This window comes from Balaenoptera acutorostrata, chromosome 8 (genome assembly GCF_949987535.1).
Source record: "Balaenoptera acutorostrata chromosome 8, mBalAcu1.1, whole genome shotgun sequence".
NCBI classification, from domain to species: domain Eukaryota; kingdom Metazoa; phylum Chordata; class Mammalia; order Artiodactyla; family Balaenopteridae; genus Balaenoptera; species Balaenoptera acutorostrata.
In genome coordinates this window covers 26,337,289-26,360,529 of record NC_080071.1, presented here as the reverse complement: position 1 = coordinate 26,360,529, position 23,241 = coordinate 26,337,289, and the positions used below count along the sequence as shown (strand labels likewise).

The window sequence follows — 23,241 nt, the reverse complement described above, 5'->3', positions numbered from 1 at the left end:
GTCTGCTGACCAAGTATCTGTGAAGAGCACATTTAATGAAATCAGTGGCCAAAGGATGTCCTAGTATTATTGACAAATTAACCTTTTATGCCTATTTTACATTTGAAGAAGAGGAAGAAGAGTTGGACAGAAGCTGTAGGTAATCTTGACCCATTGAATTCACAGAACCTTTTGGAGAATTCTTCATTTTTTCATATTTGGTATGACTTTGCTGCTTGGTTATGTGAGTATACAACAGTGAATTGTTTTTCCCGGGCTACTAGCGTGGCACCTCGTTTTCTTTAGGATATTGGCTTTTGGCTGGGAACACAATAAGGAATGCTCTTGATTGGGCATTTCACTTGGTCTCATTTTGCATTCTGCTGCAAACACTCAAATGTTGAGAAATTGAAATTCTTTGCCATATAGTCTTATGCAAGTGAAATTTAATACTTAGAGTGTTAGTTTTTTAACAGCTGATTTGTTTCTTTAAAAATATTTGACATTTTTCATCTTTTACCCAATTTCATCTTTTAATATTTATCATGCTTTACAAGCAGATAAGATGATAGATTGTTATGTGATTTTGAAATGTGCAAGTATATATTTGGTCTTAGCCTCACTTAATGAGTTTAATCTAGTCATTTTATGCAGTCATTAAGGTTGTTGTAATAGAGCATGTATTTATAATTTTTAAGAAATATACACCTTTTTAGTTTTTTCCTCCAGGTTATCTCATAACATTTGATTTTTTTTTTACCTCCACTCTCCACTTATATTTATTATATAGAAAGTGGACCACACACATAATTCTCCAATTGCCTAGGAACAGTGGTTGTCATGGCATTTTCAGCTTGATATACGGGATACAGCTGTCTGTACTTCCAAAAATATGACTTGTTTCATTCAGTAGAGAAATGCACCAGCGCAATATAATATTTAATATTCTTCCTCTTTTAAGGCTTTCCCAGATATAAGATATACTTTGCATTGTAGTTTTCAACAGATTTTCAAAGGGTCATAGTCACACAAGAACAGAAGTAATGACTAATGCTTATATATCACTTACTAATATTTCAGACAAGGCTCAACCACGTTGCTCATTTAATGCTCACAAAAATCCTCTGAACAATTACTTTTTAGGTTTCTGCCAGCTTTACCTCTGGCCTAAATGTAAAGAGCTATGCTCATTATAAAGTTGCTAAATTTTAAAGAACAATACTCTTCAAAGAACAATAGGTCATTTATGGAATTTGTGTGGATTTATCTTCCTTATCTAGCTTTCCTCTCTGAAATACGTATACTGAGTTAATAAAATATCATTGAACATAATCAGTGTTAGGGTCTTCCTTTACAAGTTCTCATAGTATGAAGTTTACTTAGCCTTTCTACCACTGTGACGTTTGGGACCTCATGGTTTCAAAGACATGCCTTTCTCTGGTAACTAGCATGTTTTTGTTTGTTTGTTTGTTTGTTTTTTAATGTATTTATTTATTTATGGCTGTGTTGGGTCTTCGTTTCTGTGCGAGGGCTTTCTCCAGTTGTGGCAAGTGGGGGCCACTCACTATCGCGGCCTCTCTTGTTGCGGAGCACAGGCTCCAGACGTGCAGGCTCAGCAATTGTGGCTCACGGGCCCAGTTGCTCCGCGGCATGTGGGATCCCCCCAGACCAGGGCTCGAACCCATGTCCCCTGCATTGGCAGGCAGACTCTCAACCACTGCGCCACCAGGGAAGCCCCTAGCATGTTAACAGAGGTCAGAGTGGAGAGAAGCTGGCCCCTTTCCTGGAGCCACAGTGATAAAATGGTGAGGTCACTTGGATAATAATGCCTGCCATACAGCCTTAACTCTCTTTCTGGGATGAACTGAGTTGGCCCCAGCTTGTTCCCTTGATTTCTCCTTTACTCTCATTGAGGCCCTAAATCAGTTACCTGTAGATGTTGAGTATTCTCCTGCCCTGCTCCTAGACACCCCTCTGTTTGATCACTATGACCGCAGAGAACCATGGTTACACGGGCCTCTCATCGCGGTGGCTTGTCTTTGTTGCGGAGCACAGGCTCTAGGCATGCAGGCTTCAGTAGTTGTGGCATGTGGAATCTTCCCGGACTGGGGCTTGAACTCGTGTCCCCTGCATTGGCAGGCGGATTCTTAACCACTGCGCCACCAGGGAAACCCACCACCATCCTCTTTTTAACTTGATCCTGATCTCTGCTTTTTCCTGGTTCATTTTGTCTTTTTTCATTCAAGATATACTACTCAGGCCCTCATCTTTGGGCATTTAAAAAATGTTATAAGGAATTACCACTAATAAGACTTGGTTACACGCTTTCTCAGAGTATTGGAGGGTTGATGAAATGAAAGCAGATTGCCTCAGGGAGAGAATGTAAAACCCTTGCAAGGATAGGTGTAACACAGGTTGTAAAATTCGTGTTTTGGTTTTATTCTGATATGCGTGGAGAAGGGCTGGAAAGAATTATATTGTGGCAGAAGAAACCCTAATCTGGCTTGAGAGAGAGTCTTGGATCTGTAATACGCCTATTATATTCTTCTTTGCTTTTGGTCATCTTTCTCATTGTCTTCTTCATCTTCTACCTTGAAGAACAAGCCATTGAACTTCTTTATGGTTTGGGTTTCTCCTCTGTAGAATAACATTTTGTAATTAAATTTCCAGAACTCTTTTTCAACTCTGGTATTATAAAATCTTTTTTTTTTTTTTTTTTATAAAAGTTGTTGTTGTCATTTAAAATTGGCCTTTAACAGATGAAAGTGCTCTGCTGCAGGGACCTTTGGTTTGATCAGTGTTACCAGACAGTGGTATCTAGTCTTGGTATTACTCCTCTAAAGATTTTTGAACCCTAAAGAACAATAGCAAAATGAAACATTGACTAACTGAGATCTTTCTCCCTGAACTCCTAACTGTAACACCAAAGTCAGCACAAGTGTTTTGGGCATCACTTAAAAGATGTTGAAGACAGAAAATTTGAGGAAGATACGCTCAGGTTAATGAGTTTGTTAACCAGAGAACACAGATGTTATCATTGACTAATCATGAGTTTAAAACTAGATGATTTTGAGAGAAACGTAGTGGCAAGCGCAGCCACTCAGAATCCTCTGAAGAGATTTAATTTTTTGTTAGTAACTCAAAAAGTCACAAGTGAAGAGTGATGGTGGTTATTTAGATACCTGTAAGTGAATCCAGCTCTAATCTCATTGCTTCCTCTCGTAGAATTTATTTCAGCAGATTGATAAACACCCTTGAAATTGGCAGAACAGTTGCCTGCTTACATAGTGTGGATTTACGAGCTCCAGGCTCTGATAATGCTGCCCTATTTCTTCTTTCCCTAATTACAATCATCTGGTACCTGGAATGTCACCCCTACTTCTTATACCCCTTCACTGATGACTTTTTAAAATCTAAGTTGACCTAAGCAAGACTTTCAGTGCTATAAATGAAGGATGTTAAAACAGGCTTATAGACAGAATAAGAAAATAGAATATGTAAGTCCTAGATTTTTAGGAGTCTGGAGGAAGTGCTGTCCAAGGGGCAAAATGGTGTAGAACAAGGAGATTCAAGCAGCAAAATAAACTTGCTCTGGACCCACCAAAAGATAACATGTTACGTGAAAAAAACATTAAAAAGAAAGAAAGAAACTGGCATGTATGCTTTCATCCAATACAAGTCACAACACATGTGCATTTGTGTGTGTGTGTGTGTATACAGGTATAAGGTAAAAAGCTGGACACCAAAACTTCTATGAGGTGACCTATATTTGCTGAGTTTTACAGTAATTTTTCTTTCTTTTTTTCCTCATCAATGTATGCACTGTTTGCATCTCATAGGAGATTGTGCTAATTTTATGATCAAATTAATAATAAAACTGATTTCACTGTAGTAAGAAAAACTTAACTTCAGAGCTTTGCCTATTTTGAAATTCAGTAGAATATCTTATACTTCTATATTACATTCACTATGGTATAATAATTATGTTTTGACGTTTAGGAAAATTGATTTGTTGTTTAAGTTGTATAATTATTTTAGAATTCTTCTATCAAGAGTTAAGAGTTAAAGCTTGACCTTCAGTTATGTGAAAGTTCAGTCATTAGGATACTAATGACTAATTCATAGTAAATTAGGAAACCCTAATGTCAATTATAAGGTATTTTATAATATTTTATAGCATTTATTGAGAATGTCTACATTGGAGAAAGATAATGGGAGTCTGTCCCTTAAAAAGAAAAGAAAATTATATGAGTTTTAAGACAATTTTATGAAATTGCTTAAGCTCTCTTTAACCCAACTCCTCCTCACATGGGAAATCGTATTATAAACAAACTAGAATCCAAAAGCTTCAAATAGAAACATTTAACAGGACTTCCCTGGTGGTGCAGTGGTTAAGAATCCACCTGCCAATGCAGGGGACATGGGTTTGATCCCTAGTCCGGGAAGATCCCACATGCCAAGGAGCAGCTAAGCCTGTGGGCCACACCTAGTGAGCCTGTGCTCTAGAGCCTGGGAGCCACAACTACTGAGCCCGAGTGCCACAACTACTGAAGCCTGAGCTCCTAGAGCCCACGCTCCACAACAAGAGAAGCCACCGCAATAAGCCCACGCACCGCAACGAAGAATAGCCCCTGCTTGCCACAACTAGAGAAAGCCTGCGCACAGCAACAAAGACCCGACGCAGCCAAAAAAAAAAAAGAAACATTTAACGATGTCATTGATTGAATTTGGGCCACTGTATTTCCATCCTTTGATTCAGTCTTTTTTTATTATTTTCCTATTTGTATTCTTCACTCTTAATCAGAATATATTGATTTCAGTGACCCACATCTTATAATTCAACTGTGATTAATAAGTGATCTAATAACAAGTACAGAGCTAGTACTAAGTAAATCTATTGAATACCATTCAATTCTATTTTCTTCAGCTAAATTTAGTTCCATTTTGAACCAGTGAATTCTGATCTGGATGTGAATTATGAAGGATTAACTATCTGGCATGGTTTTCAACTCTACCTTGCCACTTTCATTAGTGAATTCTGTTTCTCTGTGCAGTATTTTTCTTTTCACAGACTGTAAAATTCAGTGATTTACATTCCTGTTAGATGTGCAGTTTTTGCTGAAGGCAGGCAGACTTAGTGACTCTAACTAAAGTAAATAATTGAATATCTCTAATTATTAACCAAAGTGCTTTTCCCATAGTAAGAAGAAACCTGTTTTCTTGTGTTGTAAATCCTTTGGACTTAAATATAATTTGATCTCAACTCCTTTTTAAAATTTTCAGTCATAATTTGACCAAAGGAAATGTACCTTGGCTAGGTGGTAAAAGCTAAAGACAGTTCTAAGCATTTCTTTCATTTTAATTGTTCACATTAAATGTATGAAATATTTCAGATTTATATACTATAATTCACTTCCCTGTACCCCTCACTAAGAATTAACAAACTGGTGTTAAATATTTAGCTTTTATTAAACTCCTTTAAGGTATGATGAAGCTGCCTGAGGTGACTTAAAGGTGGAGTTTTACACACAGTGGATTTAGCTTGTGCAGTGGACTAAGCAAAAGTTCCTAAGTTGTTTGAGGTTGATTATAACTGAGACTCACCCTAATAGGACTCCCACCACCGCCATCACTAAAGAAAGTACAGTCTTAGAATAAGTACCTCCTTTTATCCACACTTTTTACTCTAACCTCTACACTACAACTATCATTTGCTTATTTTTTTACACTTTCACATACTTGAAAATAGACAAATTACATGTAATAACATTAGCTACTACTTACGGAGCGTGTACTGTATACTAGGTGCAGCACCAAGTGCCTTACACAGGTCATTTCACGTGAGCACCCAGCCCCTAGGAAGCAGGTACTCTTACTTTTCCCAGTTTGTGGAGAAGGAGGCAGAAGGTTGCAGGGACAATAAATGCCACGTTTCCCTTTCAAGCCCTGGCATCGACTCCAGAGCTCATGTGTTTGGTAACCATTACACTGGCTGCCTTCCAACTTGCAAACCCTCTGTAAGCTTCTCGCCAATTAGACAAAGTCACACTCAAAATCCTGGGTAGCTCAATCCTGAGAAATGCAAGAGTGGAACTATTGGGAACCTATTAAGGAGCATATTCCTGAAGTGCACAGAACAAAATGGGGCTTAAGAATGCATGGTGGCCTTCCTCGCCCTTCTTTCTTTCTTTCTTTCTTTCTTTCTTTCAACATTTTATATGGGAACTCATGACGTGTTTACTTAAATAACTGCAGTAGTTTAGTACGTCTACTTCTTAGCAAGCTTGTGTGCTGGATCCGTATATTCTACACGTATCCCACGGTACACGCCAGTTTTCTTGGCTACAATGTATTTAGGAACACCTAGATCTTCTACCTCAAATGCCCCTTCTTTCTTGCAGGCTTTTACCCAAGAGAAGGATGTTTTCCGTAGACATAGGATCCTGGGGTTCCTCCATTTTAGTCTTAATAGCAATGTTTTAGTTAACCCAAAATAACTCCCAAGTTTGATTTTCTTTTGGCTGCTGCTTAGCTGATTGAAATTCTTTTCTAAGTCTCCTTAAAAACACACACACACACACACACACACACACACACACACACAAAATAAATTTAAAAACTCTTGTCTCTCTGTCTTACAGGACAACAAGAAATGTATATTAAGCTATTTCCTTGAATGCTAATACTAATATCACTCATATCTCAGAACAAAACTTATATTCCTTTCACTAATCTATGCTGATTAAACTCACCATTCTTATTCCTTCAAAACTCCTGCCTTGGCCCATCTTATGTCAGTTGTTAAATTTACATTTTTGTCACCAAGTTAGTAAGCTCTTAGCATTGATTATAGCATGGAATCTAGTGATGCAGGTAACGTAAGTTGACCTGGTCACATGCAGTGACAATCATATTCTCTTCAAAGGTCTTCGTTCTTAGTCCCTATGATCCAGTTGCTGGTCTGGAAACATAAGTCCATTTGCTTTCATGACATGCCCATACAATAGAGGAAGGGGGTAAATCTTACGGAATAAGGTTATAAAACATGTGCTCCCCCAAGATGTTCATGGCTTTGCCCGTCTAACGTGCATTCCCTCAACTGTCTTCACAAATGCTATTAAAACTGTTTTAGCATTTGTAACACTGAAATATGTGTATTTGGACAAATTTTAAATTCTTTATCCATAGAAATATAAATATCCTGTACAAAAAAAAAGTTAGCTTATTTTAAGACCTCTAGGGTGAGAAATGAAATATATGAGTTTATTTTTATTCTGTCTTTGAGTTATTAGGTCCATATAAATTTGTGAGCCTCTGTATATACATTCCTCCCTTTTTTATCTCTGTGCTATTTGCTTTATTATATTATAACCAGAATTTAAGAGCCCTAACTCCTAAACAGATACTACTGTCTGAGAAATTCATGTTGTGACTGCTTTTACCAGGTAACAGACCAATAAATGACAGTGGCTGGGAACCTGACCTAAAGGGGAACATGGGTTGTTATCAGACTACATGAAAGCAGTCGGTCCAAACATGAGAAACACATTTTCAGCATGGAATTAGAAGGAAAATCAAATGCTGCCATGACTTCATGCATTCACCAATTACTTATTGTTCACCTACTGTGTTCCTACGGATAAACTAGGTCTGTGATAGGAATGAGGCATGCTTGAATAGGGCTTTACAGAAGTAAGCTCATCAAGAAATAAAATGACGTCTTCTACTGCTTTTGATGTTTTAGATCAATATTTTAAAAAATGAAGTGTCGTATTGTTTTAGGAGAATGTTTGGCCTTCTCCCTAACGATCCCTAAATTTCTTACTTTTATAAGATAGCAAGTGAAGGTTTCCGAACACAGAGACATATCATCAATAAGAAGATTTTAATTTAAACTTTATGTCCTATTCAAAATGATATTTAAATATTGCTGATCCATCACTACATTTCTTTCTCAGCTCTTTGTCGCTGAGGGCCCTTCTCCTAATTATTTCAGAGGTCCAAGCAGCAGTTGAGGGCTCACCCACGGGGTTGGGGGGGGTGACCCTCTGATTTAATCAAAATTGGCTTCAGTGACTCTGAATCAAAATCTGGGTTTGGGTGGCAGGCTTTAACTCTTTTCATGCTGGATTATGGAGACGTCTGAAGAGTTCTGTAGGAGGGACCAGGGTGATGAGAGGAGAGGAGATTGGTGGCTGCAGCTATTTACCAACTGGTATGGAAGAAGTTTAATGTTCTGATTACCGATAAGGTCAGCCTGGTTGCCACCCTGTCTGACCTCCTTGTTAACATGAGTTAACCTTAGTGAGAGGTGTGCTCTACCAAGTGCCTGCCGTATGGACCTGACTCTGCTTCCGCCGCGCGAGAGGAGCTGCCTTCCGCTTTTGTCCCTAGCAGAACTGCCAGTGATGACAGCTAACTCAGACTTTTCTCTGTGAGAGCAGGCTTCCTTTCTTCTCTGGCAGGAATATTATAACATTACAAAATAGTAAATTTGCTAAATTTGTTGTGGTATATAGCGAGACATAATGACTGATAAACATCTTATGAACTAGGCCGCTTCCCTTAGTTGTACTTACATTGTCTCTTAAGATTGGAATGGCCCAAGCTTTACATACTCTCCTAGTCCAAGTTTATCAAGGCCTTTTATTTGCAAATGAAGAAGGCAGTATCTGGTTCATTTCTTTCATTCACTCAACACGTATTTATTGAGAAACTTCTATGAGACACACTTTGTTCTGGAGACATGGAAGTGAGCAAAATAGGAGGAAAAAAAATCCTTGCCCTTAGAGTCAAACCAGGTGGAAGCAACAATAACCAGGGTAAAGAGGCCAACTCTGTGGTATGTTAGAGAGTGATTAAATGCTGATCATAAAGACCAAGCTGGGAAGAGGGATAGGAATTGTTGAGGCGGGGTGGGGGAGGTCAAGGAGGAGCTCACTGAAAAGGTGACATTTGAGAAATGACCTGAAGAAGATGATGGGGTAAGACATTAAGTTATCGGAAGAGCACTCCAGGGACAGGGACAGCAAGGGCAACCACCCTGAGGTGGGAACCCTCCTGGCACATTTGTGGAGAGTGTGAAGGCCAGTGTGGCTCACTCGGCTCCACACCTGGAGAAGGAGGTGGTCAGAGAGATCTAGGGGCCAGGTCGCCAATGGCCTTAGAAGTCATTACAAGGACTTTAGCTTTTCTGTACCAGTTGGGAAATTATTAGTGGGTATGGAACAAAGTGCCTTCACCTTATTTTTATTTTAACAGGATCCTTTGCTGCTATATTGAGGAAGGACTCTAGGGAAGCAATGTGGAAGAAGCAATCCAATTAGAAGGTTCTTGGTGATGGCTCACACTGTGGTAGCAGTTGAGCTGGATGAGCCAATAGGATGGACTTGATATGGAGTGTGAGAGAGAGGGGACATGGGAGGGTGACTCCAAAGTTTCTGGCATGAACAAATGGAAGAATGACTTGCTGTTTTTATTGCAACAGGGAAGACTGTGAGAACAGGGTTATTTTTAATGGGGGAGATGAAAGGAGGATTATCAGGATCTTAGTTTTAGACATGCTGAGTTTGAAATGGGCTCCAACATTAAATGAAGATCAGACAGAGGTCCAGGATGAAGGCATATTTTGGAAATCATCAACATATAAATAATACATAAAACCCAGAGATAGCAGACATTACCAAGAGTGAGTATAGATTCTAAAGAGAATATGTCCAAGGACTAGATGAAAAGGAACCAACACAGAAAACAGAGAGTTCAGATCCTTGCAGAGTAAGGAAATAGTATTCTGGATGTAAGAAAAAGAAGATTTTAGAGGGTGGTCAACTGTTTAATGCTGCTAATATGTCAAACAAATGAGTTCTAAGAAGTAACCACTGATTTAGTCATGAGGGAGGTCATTGATGACTTTGATAGTGTAAAGGAAAAACTCAGTTTTCTACCCATGTAGGGAAAAACCCAGTTCTTTCCTACTGTGTGTTTCTTCCCTGTGAGTCTCCTTTGCTACTCACACAAAACATTTCACTTCTGTTCAACAAATGTGTGGAGGTTTTCCCCCAGACCACCAAGCAATTTTTAGATACCAGCATTCAGCTAAATTCTGACACCATCTACCCAGAGACAACATCAGATTCCACAGGATAAGGGCTCAGTCCCACAAGACGACCCTCCCTTTCCTACACACACTTAAGGCACCAGTCACAAGCCCAAGTTATCACCTCTGCTCCTGACCAACCAGCTATTGATTAGAGATTCCAATGACCCCCTTCTTGGACTTCAGATGCCAACCACAAGTCCAGGTTGTTACCTATACTTCTGACCAACTGGCTATAAATCAGAGGTTCCTTCGACTCCCTCCTCAGGTTTGAGTAATTTGCTAGAACGGCTCACAGAATTCAGGGAAGCACTTGCTTACATTTACCAGTTTCCTAAGGGATATGATAAAGGATATAGATGAACATCTAGATGGAAGAGATGTATAGGGCAAGGTATGTGGGAAGGGGCATGGGGCTCGCACTACCTGTCCAGGTATGCCACTCTCCCAGCACCTCCACGTGTGCACTGACCTGGAGGCTCTCTGAACTCCATACTTTTGTGATTTTTACGGCAGCCTCATCACATAGGCATGATCAGTCATTAACTCCATTTTCAACCCTTCTCCCTTCTCAAGAGAATGAGGGCAGGGCTGAAAATTCCAGGCTTCTAATCATGACTTTCCCATGACCAGCCCTCATCCAGGAGCCCATCCAGAGTTGCCTCATTACAACAAAAGGTACTCCTATCATCCAGGAAATTACAAAGGTTTCAGGAGCTCTGTGTCAGGAACTGGGGCCCAAGACCAATATTAGAACAAGAGATGCTTCTAGTGTTCTTGTCACTTAGGAAAGTTCAAGGGTTTTAGGAGCTCTGTGCCAGGAATGTGGGCAGAGACCATGATATATTTTCTATTATCTCACAGATAGGAATAGTTTTAATGGATCAAAGGTTGAGAAAAATCTGACTGGAGGGGTTCAAGTGGGAGATGAGAAATTGGAGGAAAAAAACTATGAATAACACTTTTAAGCAGGTTTGTTGTAAGGGGAAAGAGCAAGATGACATGGCAATGGGCCAGGAGGCACCGGCCAGCCTGCTGACAGTCACATGCTGTGAGTGTGAGCATTAGCTGTGTATAGAGTCGAGGACCTCAGATGACCTTGCCTTTGGTAGACATACAGATTTTTGAAATGTTTGTCATTGATGTATTGTGCTAAAAAGAGAAAGATTAATGAAGCCAGTCTTAATGTACAAATATTCTTCCCTTTTTCACTTCTTACTTTACATCCAGTATTTTCTCTAGATTTTTCTTTGAAAGCTAGTTTTTAACTGCGTTGCCTATGAGTCTTCTACATTTTAATTAGTTGTTTACATGCTGGCCTCCCATTCTAGCCTAACTTTCTTGAGAAGCATCATATTATACTTTTCTTTACATATCCGTCTCTGACACGTGGCAGATAGTCCGTAAATGCTTTTTGATTGAATGACCATTATGTTTCATATTGGCATATGATGTGTTTGATGTAAAGGTCAGTGTCTTCCGAAAGTTTGCTGTTCATTTCTGAATAGAGATTCTATTTGATCACTTTGTTTTCCATAGAGTTCCTGTGGAGCGGGCAGGGTGAGGACGGGCTCTCTGCAGCTCGGTAGCACATCCCGTGGGAATTCATCTTTGAAAAGGACAAAGCGAAAAGCACCTTCCCCACCCTCCAAAACAGCCCTGCAACAAAGTGATGAAAATAGTCACATGACTGGTAATGTTACTTTTCCCATTAACATTAGTGTTGTGTTTTCTTTAATATAGACAATAGAAATGATATAGGTTATAAATCACATCTTTTTATTAAATAATATTAGTACTTAAACTTAGGCTTTTAATCAATTGATTTTAATAGTAATACTTAGATAGTCCCTGATTATTCTCACTACCTTTGAAAAATCTGCATAACGAAATAAAATTTAAAACTGTACAGCCCCATTATCCTAAAATGAGCATGTTATAATTTGTGAGTCTATTCAGAAGGATACTGCCTTTCCAGGATTGACTACATGTAGGATTGGGAATCAAAATAGATTTTAGCTGTATCACAGCTAGACAAGTACAGTGGCTTCTAATAAGGTTAGGGCTATCTTTTTCTGAATTATATAGAAATGACTTAAGGTACTAAGGAATTGTTTCATTGGTGAATGTGACTTGCTCAAAAGTTGTGTTTCTTGTCTTCTAGCCCTGCAGTCGGTACCTGCAATTCCTACAGACAGTGTTTTAGAAGCAACCTCTTCTGAGGGCCTGTCCAGCCCAGGTATGACACCTCTGTTCCGCATCATGTAACCACTGAGAAAGAACTTCCAGGACAGTTGAGGAATCAATCTAGTCGTAATGCTCTGTATATGAAGGAGATACAGATGCTTTGTCTTCATTTCCCACATTATATAGTATGAAGTGGAAAATATTCCCCTCCCTGAGTTCAGAGTGTGAAACAGAAATCAAAATTTTAGTTCTGCGATGGTACCTTGAGTGCTTTTCCTACTAGGTCTCCTGCTTTTCCTGATGCAATGTCAGTTTGCCATTTATTAATCTTCTCCCCAAGAGGAATGACACATCTTAGTTAGGAATGTACCTTGGTGTGTTCAGAAGAAAACTTACATGAAGGTGTTAAGCATCATTCTTTATGCAACTGTCGTAGGTGTGAATTCATATTGTCCTAATCTGATGGTAAAAATTTATTAAGAAATATTTTATATTATATGGTTTTATTTTCGATTCTCTCCAAATAAGTGAAATTTCAGTAAAAATCTAATACTGTTCCTTAATATTTTTAATAATAGCTATTTAGTAGCTATAAGTATGATAAAATTTATTAATCGTTAGGCTTAAAGTTAGGTGTAAATGAATATGACAGACTAATAATGTTTAATCAAAAATGGAATATTACTATGTCAGTACTTTAGCACGGAAATAATTTGATAGGTATAAAAATTGCTTAATGTAACTACCTAATTTTTATAATTCACATTCACAAATACAGAAAAACTCAGAAGCACCCAAATGCTCCTGAATCTTTAATCCTTAGGTGATATTTAGGAATTGAAGATTTTGATATAGAATTCTCCTTTCCTCTGTGATTAAAAACACTATCATTAGGTAACTAGTAATGATTTTTCTCAAGTCTTACCCAGAATAATATCAATGATACCATTCTGTTTCACAAAGGAAATTTATTAAATAATATCAAACTAAGTAAATGAAATGAGAAGATTTCTGAAGTATTAGAGAAAAGTGGCCGCTATTCAAACTTTGCTTGATAGCTGTTTTTCTTCCTTTTTTTTCCCCTTTTACCTCTTCTTGTTTAATGCATGGCTAATTGTGAGTTAACATATCTAATTTCTTGTGAAATGCTTCTTGGTCTCTGCTTGCTTAATTCTGTTTTCTAAGTGCCATTTCCACAGATTTTACTTCTTTGGCAGAATCCTCCCTTGGCCCTGGGTTCCCCCAGCTGCCGGCCGAAGCCCCTCTCTCGGAGTGCCCTGGAACGCCCGAGGTAGCTGCCGCACCTCTGCCATGTAGGTGACCTGGCCTTCCCTGCCTGCTGCTTTAAGACAGATTGAGATGTCATCACATTTAGATTTGGTTACTTGTTGATTCCTTTTGTAAAAATGTCTCATAAAAAAAATAGTAGTTTCTGCCTTGTCACTTGAAATTCTTGGAGTTTGATGTTTTCCCTAATCACATAGTGAATGTATATGGCAACATGTAAGATGATAATCAGTGGCTCTGAAGGATTTCAGCTTCTCTTCTATTTAGCTTTCTGCTTTTTGGCAAAACTGTTTGAACTTTATTATTTTCAACATATAACTATATAAATATAAAAGAATACATATATATTTTTTCTTTATTGAACTACTCTTTTGTTATCTAGGCCTGGCTTATTTTCTACAGTATTGCTTTTGATTGGGATTTTTATTTTTAAGTGATCGAAATTTTTTTGTTACCAGAAGGCATAACTTCATAGTTAGGTAATATTTGAATTCTATCATAAATAATTGTACTCAATTTTTCAGTGACTCAGAAAAAGTCCTTATCACCTCAAACCAGTTGTTTAAAATCAGTATACTATCATACACTCATTAAAGGAATGAAAAATTGTGTGGCCAGTTTGGGAAATACTTTAGCAGGTTTTGTTTTTTTTTTTTTTAATAAAAATAAGGATTCATTTTCTATATGACCCAGAAATCCCACTCCTAAGACTTCTCAAGAAAAGTGAAAACGAATGTGCATACAAAAACCTGCATGTGAATTATTATAGAATTTATGTAATTGCCAAAAATGGGAAACAACCCAATGTCCCTAAACTGAGGGATGGATAAACAAAATGTAGTTTGTCCATACGTTGGAATACTACAGCCTAGCCAAAAGAAGGAACAAATATCTAATACATGCAACAACATGGCTAAATCTTAAATACATTGTTAAATGAAGGAAGCTGGACTTAAATGGCTAGATGCTGTATGATTTCATTTATATGACATTCTTGCAAAGGCATAACTATAGGGATAATTGCTGCCAGGGGCTGGGGTTAGAGAGAGGAGTTGATTACCAAGGAGCCTGGGGGATTTTGGAAGCTGATGGAATTGTTCTACATCTTGATTGTGGTGGTGGTCACAGAAAGATAGATAGATAGATGTCAAAACTGGACATTCCAAAATGTATTCCAAAAATGATGACTCTTACTGAAATTATACCTCAGTTTTTAAAAATGAAAGATAAAACAACTCTGTCAGAAATTACAGCAGTGTCTGACACAGTGAACTTTTTTGAATAAATGAATTTTTTTAAAAAAAGTTCACCAGAATAGATTTAATCTAATACGATTCTGTTTTAGCAAAGAGTAGTATCTGTCAAACAATTCTGCCCTTTTGACCATCTCCAGGAAAAATACACAAGGTGTCCCAAAAGGCTTAGTGAAATTTTAAGCTTTAATAACTTATAAGATGCTACAAACTAAGTTTAATTATTCAAATTTCTTTTACACATATTACATTTTATGAATTTTAAATAATTTTTTTTTAAAATATCCATTTCTTTAAGTTTTTTTTTTTAATTTAATTTAATTTAATTTTATTTTATTTATTTACGGCTGTGTTGGGTCTCCGTTTCTGTGCGAGGGCTTTCTCTAGTTGCGGCAAGCGGGGGCCACTCTTCATCGCGGTGCGCGGGCCTCTCACTATTGAGGCCTCTCTTGCTGCGGAGCACAGGCTCCAGACGCGCAGGCTCAGTAATTGTGGCTCACGGGCCTAGTCGCTCCGCGGCATGTGGGATCCTCCCAGACCAGGGCTCGAACCCATGTGCCCTGCATTGGCAGGCAGATTCTCAACCACTGCGCCACCAGGGAAGCCCTAAATAATTTTTTAATTTTATTTTTTGTTTCAGTCAATTTTGCAATCTTTAGAGGGACTGAAAAAATTAAGATAAATATATTCAAATTAAATTAGAAAGCTAAGTAAGTGTAAAAGAAACTTCAACAATTACAATTTCAAATGATTTTTTATAATTTTCTAAACATATTTTGGAAGTTGTTATATCTTACAGCTACACTAAAGTTTTGGATACTCTGTTCTTTGAAAGTGAATTTTCTTCCCTTAGAACATGTGAAGCTGAAATATGATAGTTGCGATCTAACATTTGTGAAAATTATTCACTGTTCAGAGCCCCCACTTCGTTTTGTTGCTGTCGCTGTAGTTCTAAAATTTGGCCATAGTATAAGTCTGTTAACACATACAAAACAAACTTGATTTAATATTTTTTAAAGCTTGGAAAAAATCTGTACTAGTTAAACAACAACGAAGTATGAAAGTGCTCTTGGTTAGAATTTTTAAAAAGAATCACAGCCTTTTCTAAGACTTTTAATGACAGGAATGCAGTTCAAATATATATATTTAAGAAAGCCTGTATGATGCTTATAACTACTAAGTTATAAAACCCCAGAAAAATAATTTGAAAAGATTTCTGAAACATGTGACTCATTCTTCATACTTTGAGACCAGTTTCTCAGTGAGGACCTCATACTTAAAGAAAGTTGAGGACCTCGACTTTTTAAAGAAAAGTGTATCTATATAAAACACATGTGACGGTAAAGAGAGAAGTAGGGAGAAAGATCAATAATTTGCTAAATGTTACCTCAGTTAATATAATTTCCAAAAGAGCTTAATATATACCAAGGAGCCATCTATAAAACATACTTGCATCTAAACCATAATGGCCTTTCATTTTTCCTTGATACACAGTTTTCAAATTATGTAAATACACTCTTACTGTATAGATGTAATATGCTATTGTAAAGGCATAATATTGTACATTGGCATCAAAATAACTTTCATGTCATGATAAAGCAAGATTTATATATATAACTATATACATATATTTTTATATATAAATTTACTTAAAGTCAAATTCTTTTTTTATAAATTTATTTATTTATTTATTTTTGGCTGCATTGGGTCTTCGTTGCTGCACATGGGCTTTCTTTAGTTGCGTCGAGCGGGGGCTACTCTTCGTTGTGGCGTGTGGGCTTCTCATTGCGGTGGCTTCTCTTGTCGTGGAGCACAGGCTCTAGGTACGTGGGCTCAGTAGTTGTGGCATGTGGGCTCGAGTGCAGGCTCAGTAGTTGCAGCACATGGGCTTAGTTGCTCCGCAGCATGTGGGATCTTCCCGGACCAGGACTCAAACCCGTGTCCCCTGCATTGGCAGGCGGATTCTTAACCACTGCGCCACCAGGGAGCCCTTAAAGTCAAATTCTTTAATGTTTTTTCTAAGTAATCTGTTTTTTAATTTACAACAAAAATGTCATTAAAATTCCTTATATTTATTAAAAAGCACAAATAGCATACTTTTCTGTCTATATGCTTAAAGATACAATTAAAGAAATAACATTTTAAGCACTTCACATATTCTTCAAATGTGTTAAACTTTTTGTTAAATTTTGTAGATGTGCTGATCACTATAATCCAGTGCTATACTACCCTTTTTATCCCTCTATTGTGGTAAAATTAAACTTTGTTCAGCTGCTATTATGTAAGTGGAAGTGTTGAATTATATTTATTTATTTTTATAAATTTATTATTTATTTTTGGCTGCGTTGGGTCTTCGTTGCTGCGCGCAGGCTTTTCTCTAGTTGCAGCGAGTGGGGGCTACTCTTCATTGCAGTGCACGGGCTTCTCATTGCGGCGGCTTCTCTTGTTGCGGAGCTAAGTGCGTGGGCTTCAGTAGTTGTAGCACGTGGGCTCAGTATTTGTGACTCACGGGCTCTAGAGCACAGGCTCAGTAGTTGTGGCACACGGGCTTAGTTGCTCCGCGGCATGTGGGATCTTCCCGGACCAGGGCTCAAACCCGTGTCCTCTGCACTGGCAGGCGGATTCTTAACCACTGCACCACCAGGGAAGCCCTGAATTATATTAAAATAAGCAAAGATCCAGAACCTCATTCTTTGGTTTAAATTTACTTTCACAGCTAGTGTGAACACCAATTGCTTAGGATGTCTCCTCTTTTACCCTGTTGGCCATTTGGTGTTAGTGCTAAGAAATTATAATAAAACAATTTCATTCAATGAAATATTAACCACAGCTATTGAAAAGAGTCATACACACACATATATTGATATGGGACGACCTTTAAGACATAGTTAAGTGGAGGAAAAAATAGTTAGTGTAAAACATCAGGTATATTATGCTTCCATTTATATTAAATAAACCAAGAATAGAGAGAAAGAAGGAAATGTATGTATATCTGCTTAAACGGTATATGCTCATTATACTTTCTGATAATATAGAGGAAAAAAAACTGTTAAGGGAAGTTGCCTCTGAGAATCAAACTGAGTAGGAGTTAAAATTAATTTTCGTTGCATAATACTTATTCTATTTGTATATTAAAAATTATATTAAGCATCTAAGTAAATGGCTTTTCACCTTGGTTGCACACTAGAATCACCTGAAAGAACCTTAAAAAAATTCTTGGTCGCTCCCTTCGGAGATTCTGATTTAACAGATGTGGATTAGAGGGGAGCATCAGTATTTTTAAAAGATGCTCAGATAATTCTCAATCGTAGTTAGTACTGATAATTACTGAGTCAAACTTTATAAGTACACTTGGAGCCAATCTAAAAATCTCGTATTCTTTTTGTTTACATTTAAAGCCATTGCATCAAGGTAAAAATCATTTAAATTAAAAGATACATTCTTAAATGTAATATATAACTTGAAGCTTATGAGCTTAAATAACCTCTTTTTTCTACCATGAATAAAACCGAGAGAGACAGCATATTATTTTTAGAAATGTATGTCTGAGATAATCTGATTATATGTTAACATAACTATTCACCATTAGAAAAGTATTTTACTATTAGCTTTGAATCAGAATTTAAAAGAGTCCAACTAATTATTATTTTAAAAATTCCTTCCCTGCCAGGATTGCATAGGGTGAAATGAGGCAAATTAATATTTAGGATTATATCTTTATTTCTTTGTAGCTGGAATAAGCTCTGATTACAGCCTTGAAGAGATAGATGAAAAGGAAGAACTGAGTGAAGTGCCTAAAGATGAGGCTGAAAATACTTCTCTGAAGTCGCAAGACATTCCTACTGTATCTACTGATATAATAAATACACTGAAAAATGATCCTGACTCAGCCCTTGGCAGTGATACTGGAGAGTCCTCACAAAACTCCAAAGAAGAAAAACAAGGAACTAGAAACACAGATGGACAGTAAGTAGTCTGTATGCCAGAAGTGGTGGTGGTGGTTTGCTTAATTGATACTAGTCTTCTGAAATGTAGAACTGATATTTTAAACACAAGTATAGTCATTTCTTTAGCTTATACTTTATCCCTTTTACAACCATTTAAAAAAATGTTTATTCATAAAGTATCAATTTACATGTGACTGTTTTTAAATAAAATCAAATCCAACAGTTCTGGTATCCCTGTGGCAGATCAACCATAACTTGTAGTTATTTTGTATGAAGATTAGCATTTTTGTTTGCATTGCGTTTGTTTTGCCTATTACTTATTTGGCCTAAATGAAATATTTAATTTTCAATTTTCACCAAATGCTCCTGAAGAATTTTTACTAACTGCTATATAAAACAATTCTGCATCTTAGAATATGATGTTAAATCACTAATATTACTTTTACAGTCAACTTTATGAAGAAGAGAATGCACCTTCTCCTTGGTCCTAGGAATCGAAAGTTATAGTAAAGTATACTTACATTCTGTTAGAAATGCCACACTATGAATAAAGATGAAATCAAGTAGGCAAAATAAACCATTTTGTCAAAGTTTTATTATAATTTGCATGGGATTGTCTCCAAATTAATCTCTTTTATCACCAAAAAAACCCCCAGTGAAGTCAGTTCACATCCTGACTTGCCACAAGCTGAACTTGCCAGATGCAAGGAAAATTTCTATTAGAGTACATTTCATTTAGTTCCTTTTTCTTTAAAAGATAATAATTGATAATAACAAAAAGACACTGTCTTGGGGAAAGTGTCCATTTTACCAAGCTTCTTACATCTTTCTTTGTAACAGGGTCACCATATGAAAGCTAATGTTTCACAGCAGCATTTCCTCTCAGTTGTATTCTTTCTTTGCTATTACATTTCTAATATTTGGCAGAAAAAGATGATTATTCCAGTCCATCTGTCTTTGGAAATTATTGCCTGTTTTATCATCATGTATGTGTGTGTGTGTTTCAATAGTATCAATATATAACGTGCAATATCATATTTTACAGAGGACCACACATTATGGTATGTAATTCAAGCAACAAAGCGAGGGTAGCTGACAGTGTAAGAAACCTGAGGTCACCGGGCCCAAACCAGGAGAACGGTGAGTTCTATAAACACTAATAGCCAACACTTTCATAGCACTTGCTATGTGCCAAGGACCTTTCTTAAACACTTTATATATATTAACTCATTTAATCTTGTATATTAACTCATTTATGGGTATTATTACTTTAGTCCCATCTTACAGATAATAGAGCCACAAAGACATTATGTAACTCACCTGAGGTCCCACAGTTAGTAAGTGGTAAACCTCAAATTTGAACTCAGGCAGTATGTGTTCAATACGTGTTGATTCCAAAATGTGCTTCTAACTACCATGTGTTCTAATGTTGTTGTTGTTAAATCTTAGAGGTTATCTAACCTAGATCTTGGATCTTAAAGATGTATACTCTGTGTATACTTACGATCTACTTCTCTTTTTTCCTTTTACTGACTCCCTAACCCAAGCCTGTTTTATTTCATAGTCAGGTTGCTATACCTAAGGTGAAACTTGTCTGCCTGATTTTTCAGGCCCAAACCATCTAATTATGTAATAGTGCTTACCAGTATTTCCCACTCCCCCCCCACCCCGCCCAAATCAAGACAATTTATTCTCTTTCTCATGATATATTTCACTCAGTTCTATCATTAGGCCTATGCTCATTTTTATCTTTGCCTGGAAAATAATTTTCCACCTATCTTCACTCATTCAACTATTATCCAAATCCTGCCACTTTACTTATTCTGTTACTTGATTACTAGAAGCCATGTAGTTCTCTGTCTCGACTACTCAATTGGATTGGACAGTCTTCGATCATAGAAGTTATATCTGATACTTTGTTTGAATTCCTTATAGCAGAATACTGAGATACGGTTAAAATATATATTTAGGATTGAATTTCAGAAAAATGATACTATACAAATAGGAGATGCAAGGAATACACAATGGTATTTTAAGGCGGTATGAAGGAAGTGCTTATTCTCATAGTCCAATCTATTATGTTAATATATAAAACTAGGTTAAGATTCATAGAAAACATAGGGATATATATATATATATATATATATATATATAAATAAAACATGGATTATCCCAGTGTCACAAACAAGATGGACAGATGGATAGATATAGATATGTCATTTTATATATGTGGTATGTGTTGGTTAATTTGAATATGTATGTCTCTGACTCATTTTCCTCATGGTCAGTACCATCCTGAGCTACAAGTGTACAACTTATATACTTGTATATAATTTCCCCCTTTTTTCTTCTTGACTCAGTTTTTTACAACATATGCTATGACAGCAATAGCATTTCTATTGAGAAGTCATGATTTAAAAGCTGTTTACTTCTTTTAAAAATCATAGTCAAATTAAATCATTTTTGCTAAGATTTTGGCATCATATTAGTGCTAGGGTCACAAGTACATTTCCATAATACATTTATTTTGATTTGCACTTGATTTACAATGACCATTGTCAACTCTAGGTGATTTTAAAAATAATTTGTTATCCTTAAACTAGTTTTATTCTCCTTTTCTCCTTTTTTTTTTTTTTTTTTTTTTTAACCTACCCTGTATACTTTCATCAGGTTGTTCATGTTGGTGTCAGTGTTGAGTAGGGGGAAGTACAGTATAGTACAAAATATACCTTCTCCCTCAACTGGCCATTCTTGAAAAATGGCCTGTCCATTCATTGACATTTCATTGGCATTATCATCGATATGTTGGAGGATGGACTAGCTAATGAATTCAGGAGTGATTCTAGGTTTCTAGGCCTGACAATCACTGAAAATTTTGAAATTGTGAAATTTTGATGAGAAATTCAGTTAGATAATGGTGAAGTAGGTGTAACCCACAGAAAATGTGAAAAATAGAAAGAGTTCTAAAACCAGTAAATTAGGGTTTGTTAGAGGAGATTTAATTTAAAATATATTTTTTATGTTGATTTACCTTCTTTTGGAAAATGTTTCCATTCTGCAACTGGGATATACCTATATTCAGTGGAAAATGAAAAATTAGCAAGAGAAAAGGAAATACATTTAGGCTCATTTTCTGGTGCCAGGACCATTTCTTACATTCTTTTGTGCTCATATCAGCATTGGGAGTACCACTTTTCATATAGATATTAAAAACACTTAAGAACCAAGTAAATAAGAACATAGGCAGAGATGTGCCTCTTCTGTGGTTCCTAATCACGTGTCCTTAATTTTATAAATCACAAAAGTTACTAATTATTAGTCACTAAGAAAAGAAATCACTTGAATAGACAATATGTATTCGAATAACCAGTTGCATTTTATGTGGGAAGAATAAAAATTAATTCCATTTTTAAATTATATATGTAATTTAGGAACCTTGCAACATAATAGAAAATATAACCACCATGATCAAATAATTATGCAGTTAGGCAGGGTTTAAAAATATAAAGATTTAAAAAAAAATTGTATCCAAATTTACCTGGCAACATGATTTTTTTTTTGCATGCATATCTTTCTTTTTTCTTTTCTCTTTTCTCTTTTTCTTTTTTCACAGAGGACCCATTTTAAATAACTCATGATATATTTTAGGCAGTGAACTTTATCTTACAGATGAAAGTGAGTGATTATAAAACTATAGAGAAATACTTGACATCCTTTCACAATTTTACTTCCAAGGCTCACATTTCACTTGTGCTGTGCAAACAATCATATCTGAAAGGAGAGGCCACTGAGGATTTTGAAGATGAGGGCTAGCTGGTTATTCAGAAGAAATGACTCTTCCTGGCATTTGACTAGAGGAGCACAGTATATAAATCACTTGGCTTAGTACAAGACACATGGTACACATTCATAAGCCTGTGTTTCCTTCCAGATGCCTCATTCCAACTCTTTGCCATCATGTTGTTGGCTGGCAACTGTTGCTTTGTTAACCTAGACACTGGAAAATGATTTTTGCTTTCAGGAGGTCTGAATTAAAATTAAGAGGAAAGGTAGTGCTGGGGAGAGGGAAGTTGTTTTCTCTACCTGGATCCAGACGAGAAAAATAGTTATTTTTTCTCACAGAGAAAAATCAAAACCCACATGATTGTTTTTATGTAGTTGAAATCACCCATATTGTGACTGAAAACAAAGTCCTCTAAAAGTATTTAGCAAGGACACCTAATTAATAAGACAATCAACTTAGGTTCTGTTTTTACTTCAACTCTTAAAGGTAAGGTTTTGTTGTCTTCCTTAATTAAAACTGATAGCATTTGCTGGGATTGTTTGCCTTTTAATGTTAGGTATGAAATATAAATATACTAGGGATTATAGAAAAGACAGAGAATCAAAATGGAAAAAAATAGAAGAATAAAAACATTTTTTAAATTTGTCAATGTCTTTTGTCATTCTTAACAATGACTGAAATATGGTCTTTATTTAAAAGAAAAATCAT

At 36.5% G+C, this 23,241-nt stretch overlaps 1 protein-coding gene across 9 annotated transcripts in view; it reads left to right on the top strand.

Moving 5' to 3' along the window:
• The window catches only part of COBLL1 (cordon-bleu WH2 repeat protein like 1), a 150,729-nt gene that overhangs the window by 116,436 nt on the left and 11,052 nt on the right, over positions 1-23,241 (top strand). For all 9 annotated transcript variants that reach the window (XM_057551063.1, XM_028166741.2, XM_007183197.2 and 6 more), the window contains 4 exons: positions 11,615-11,768; positions 12,240-12,314; positions 18,534-18,768; positions 19,795-19,889. In XM_057551063.1, the coding sequence (XP_057407046.1) occupies positions 11,615-11,768; positions 12,240-12,314; positions 18,534-18,768; positions 19,795-19,889 (559 nt within the window). The remainder of the gene's footprint in view (positions 1-11,614; positions 11,769-12,239; positions 12,315-18,533; positions 18,769-19,794; positions 19,890-23,241) is intronic.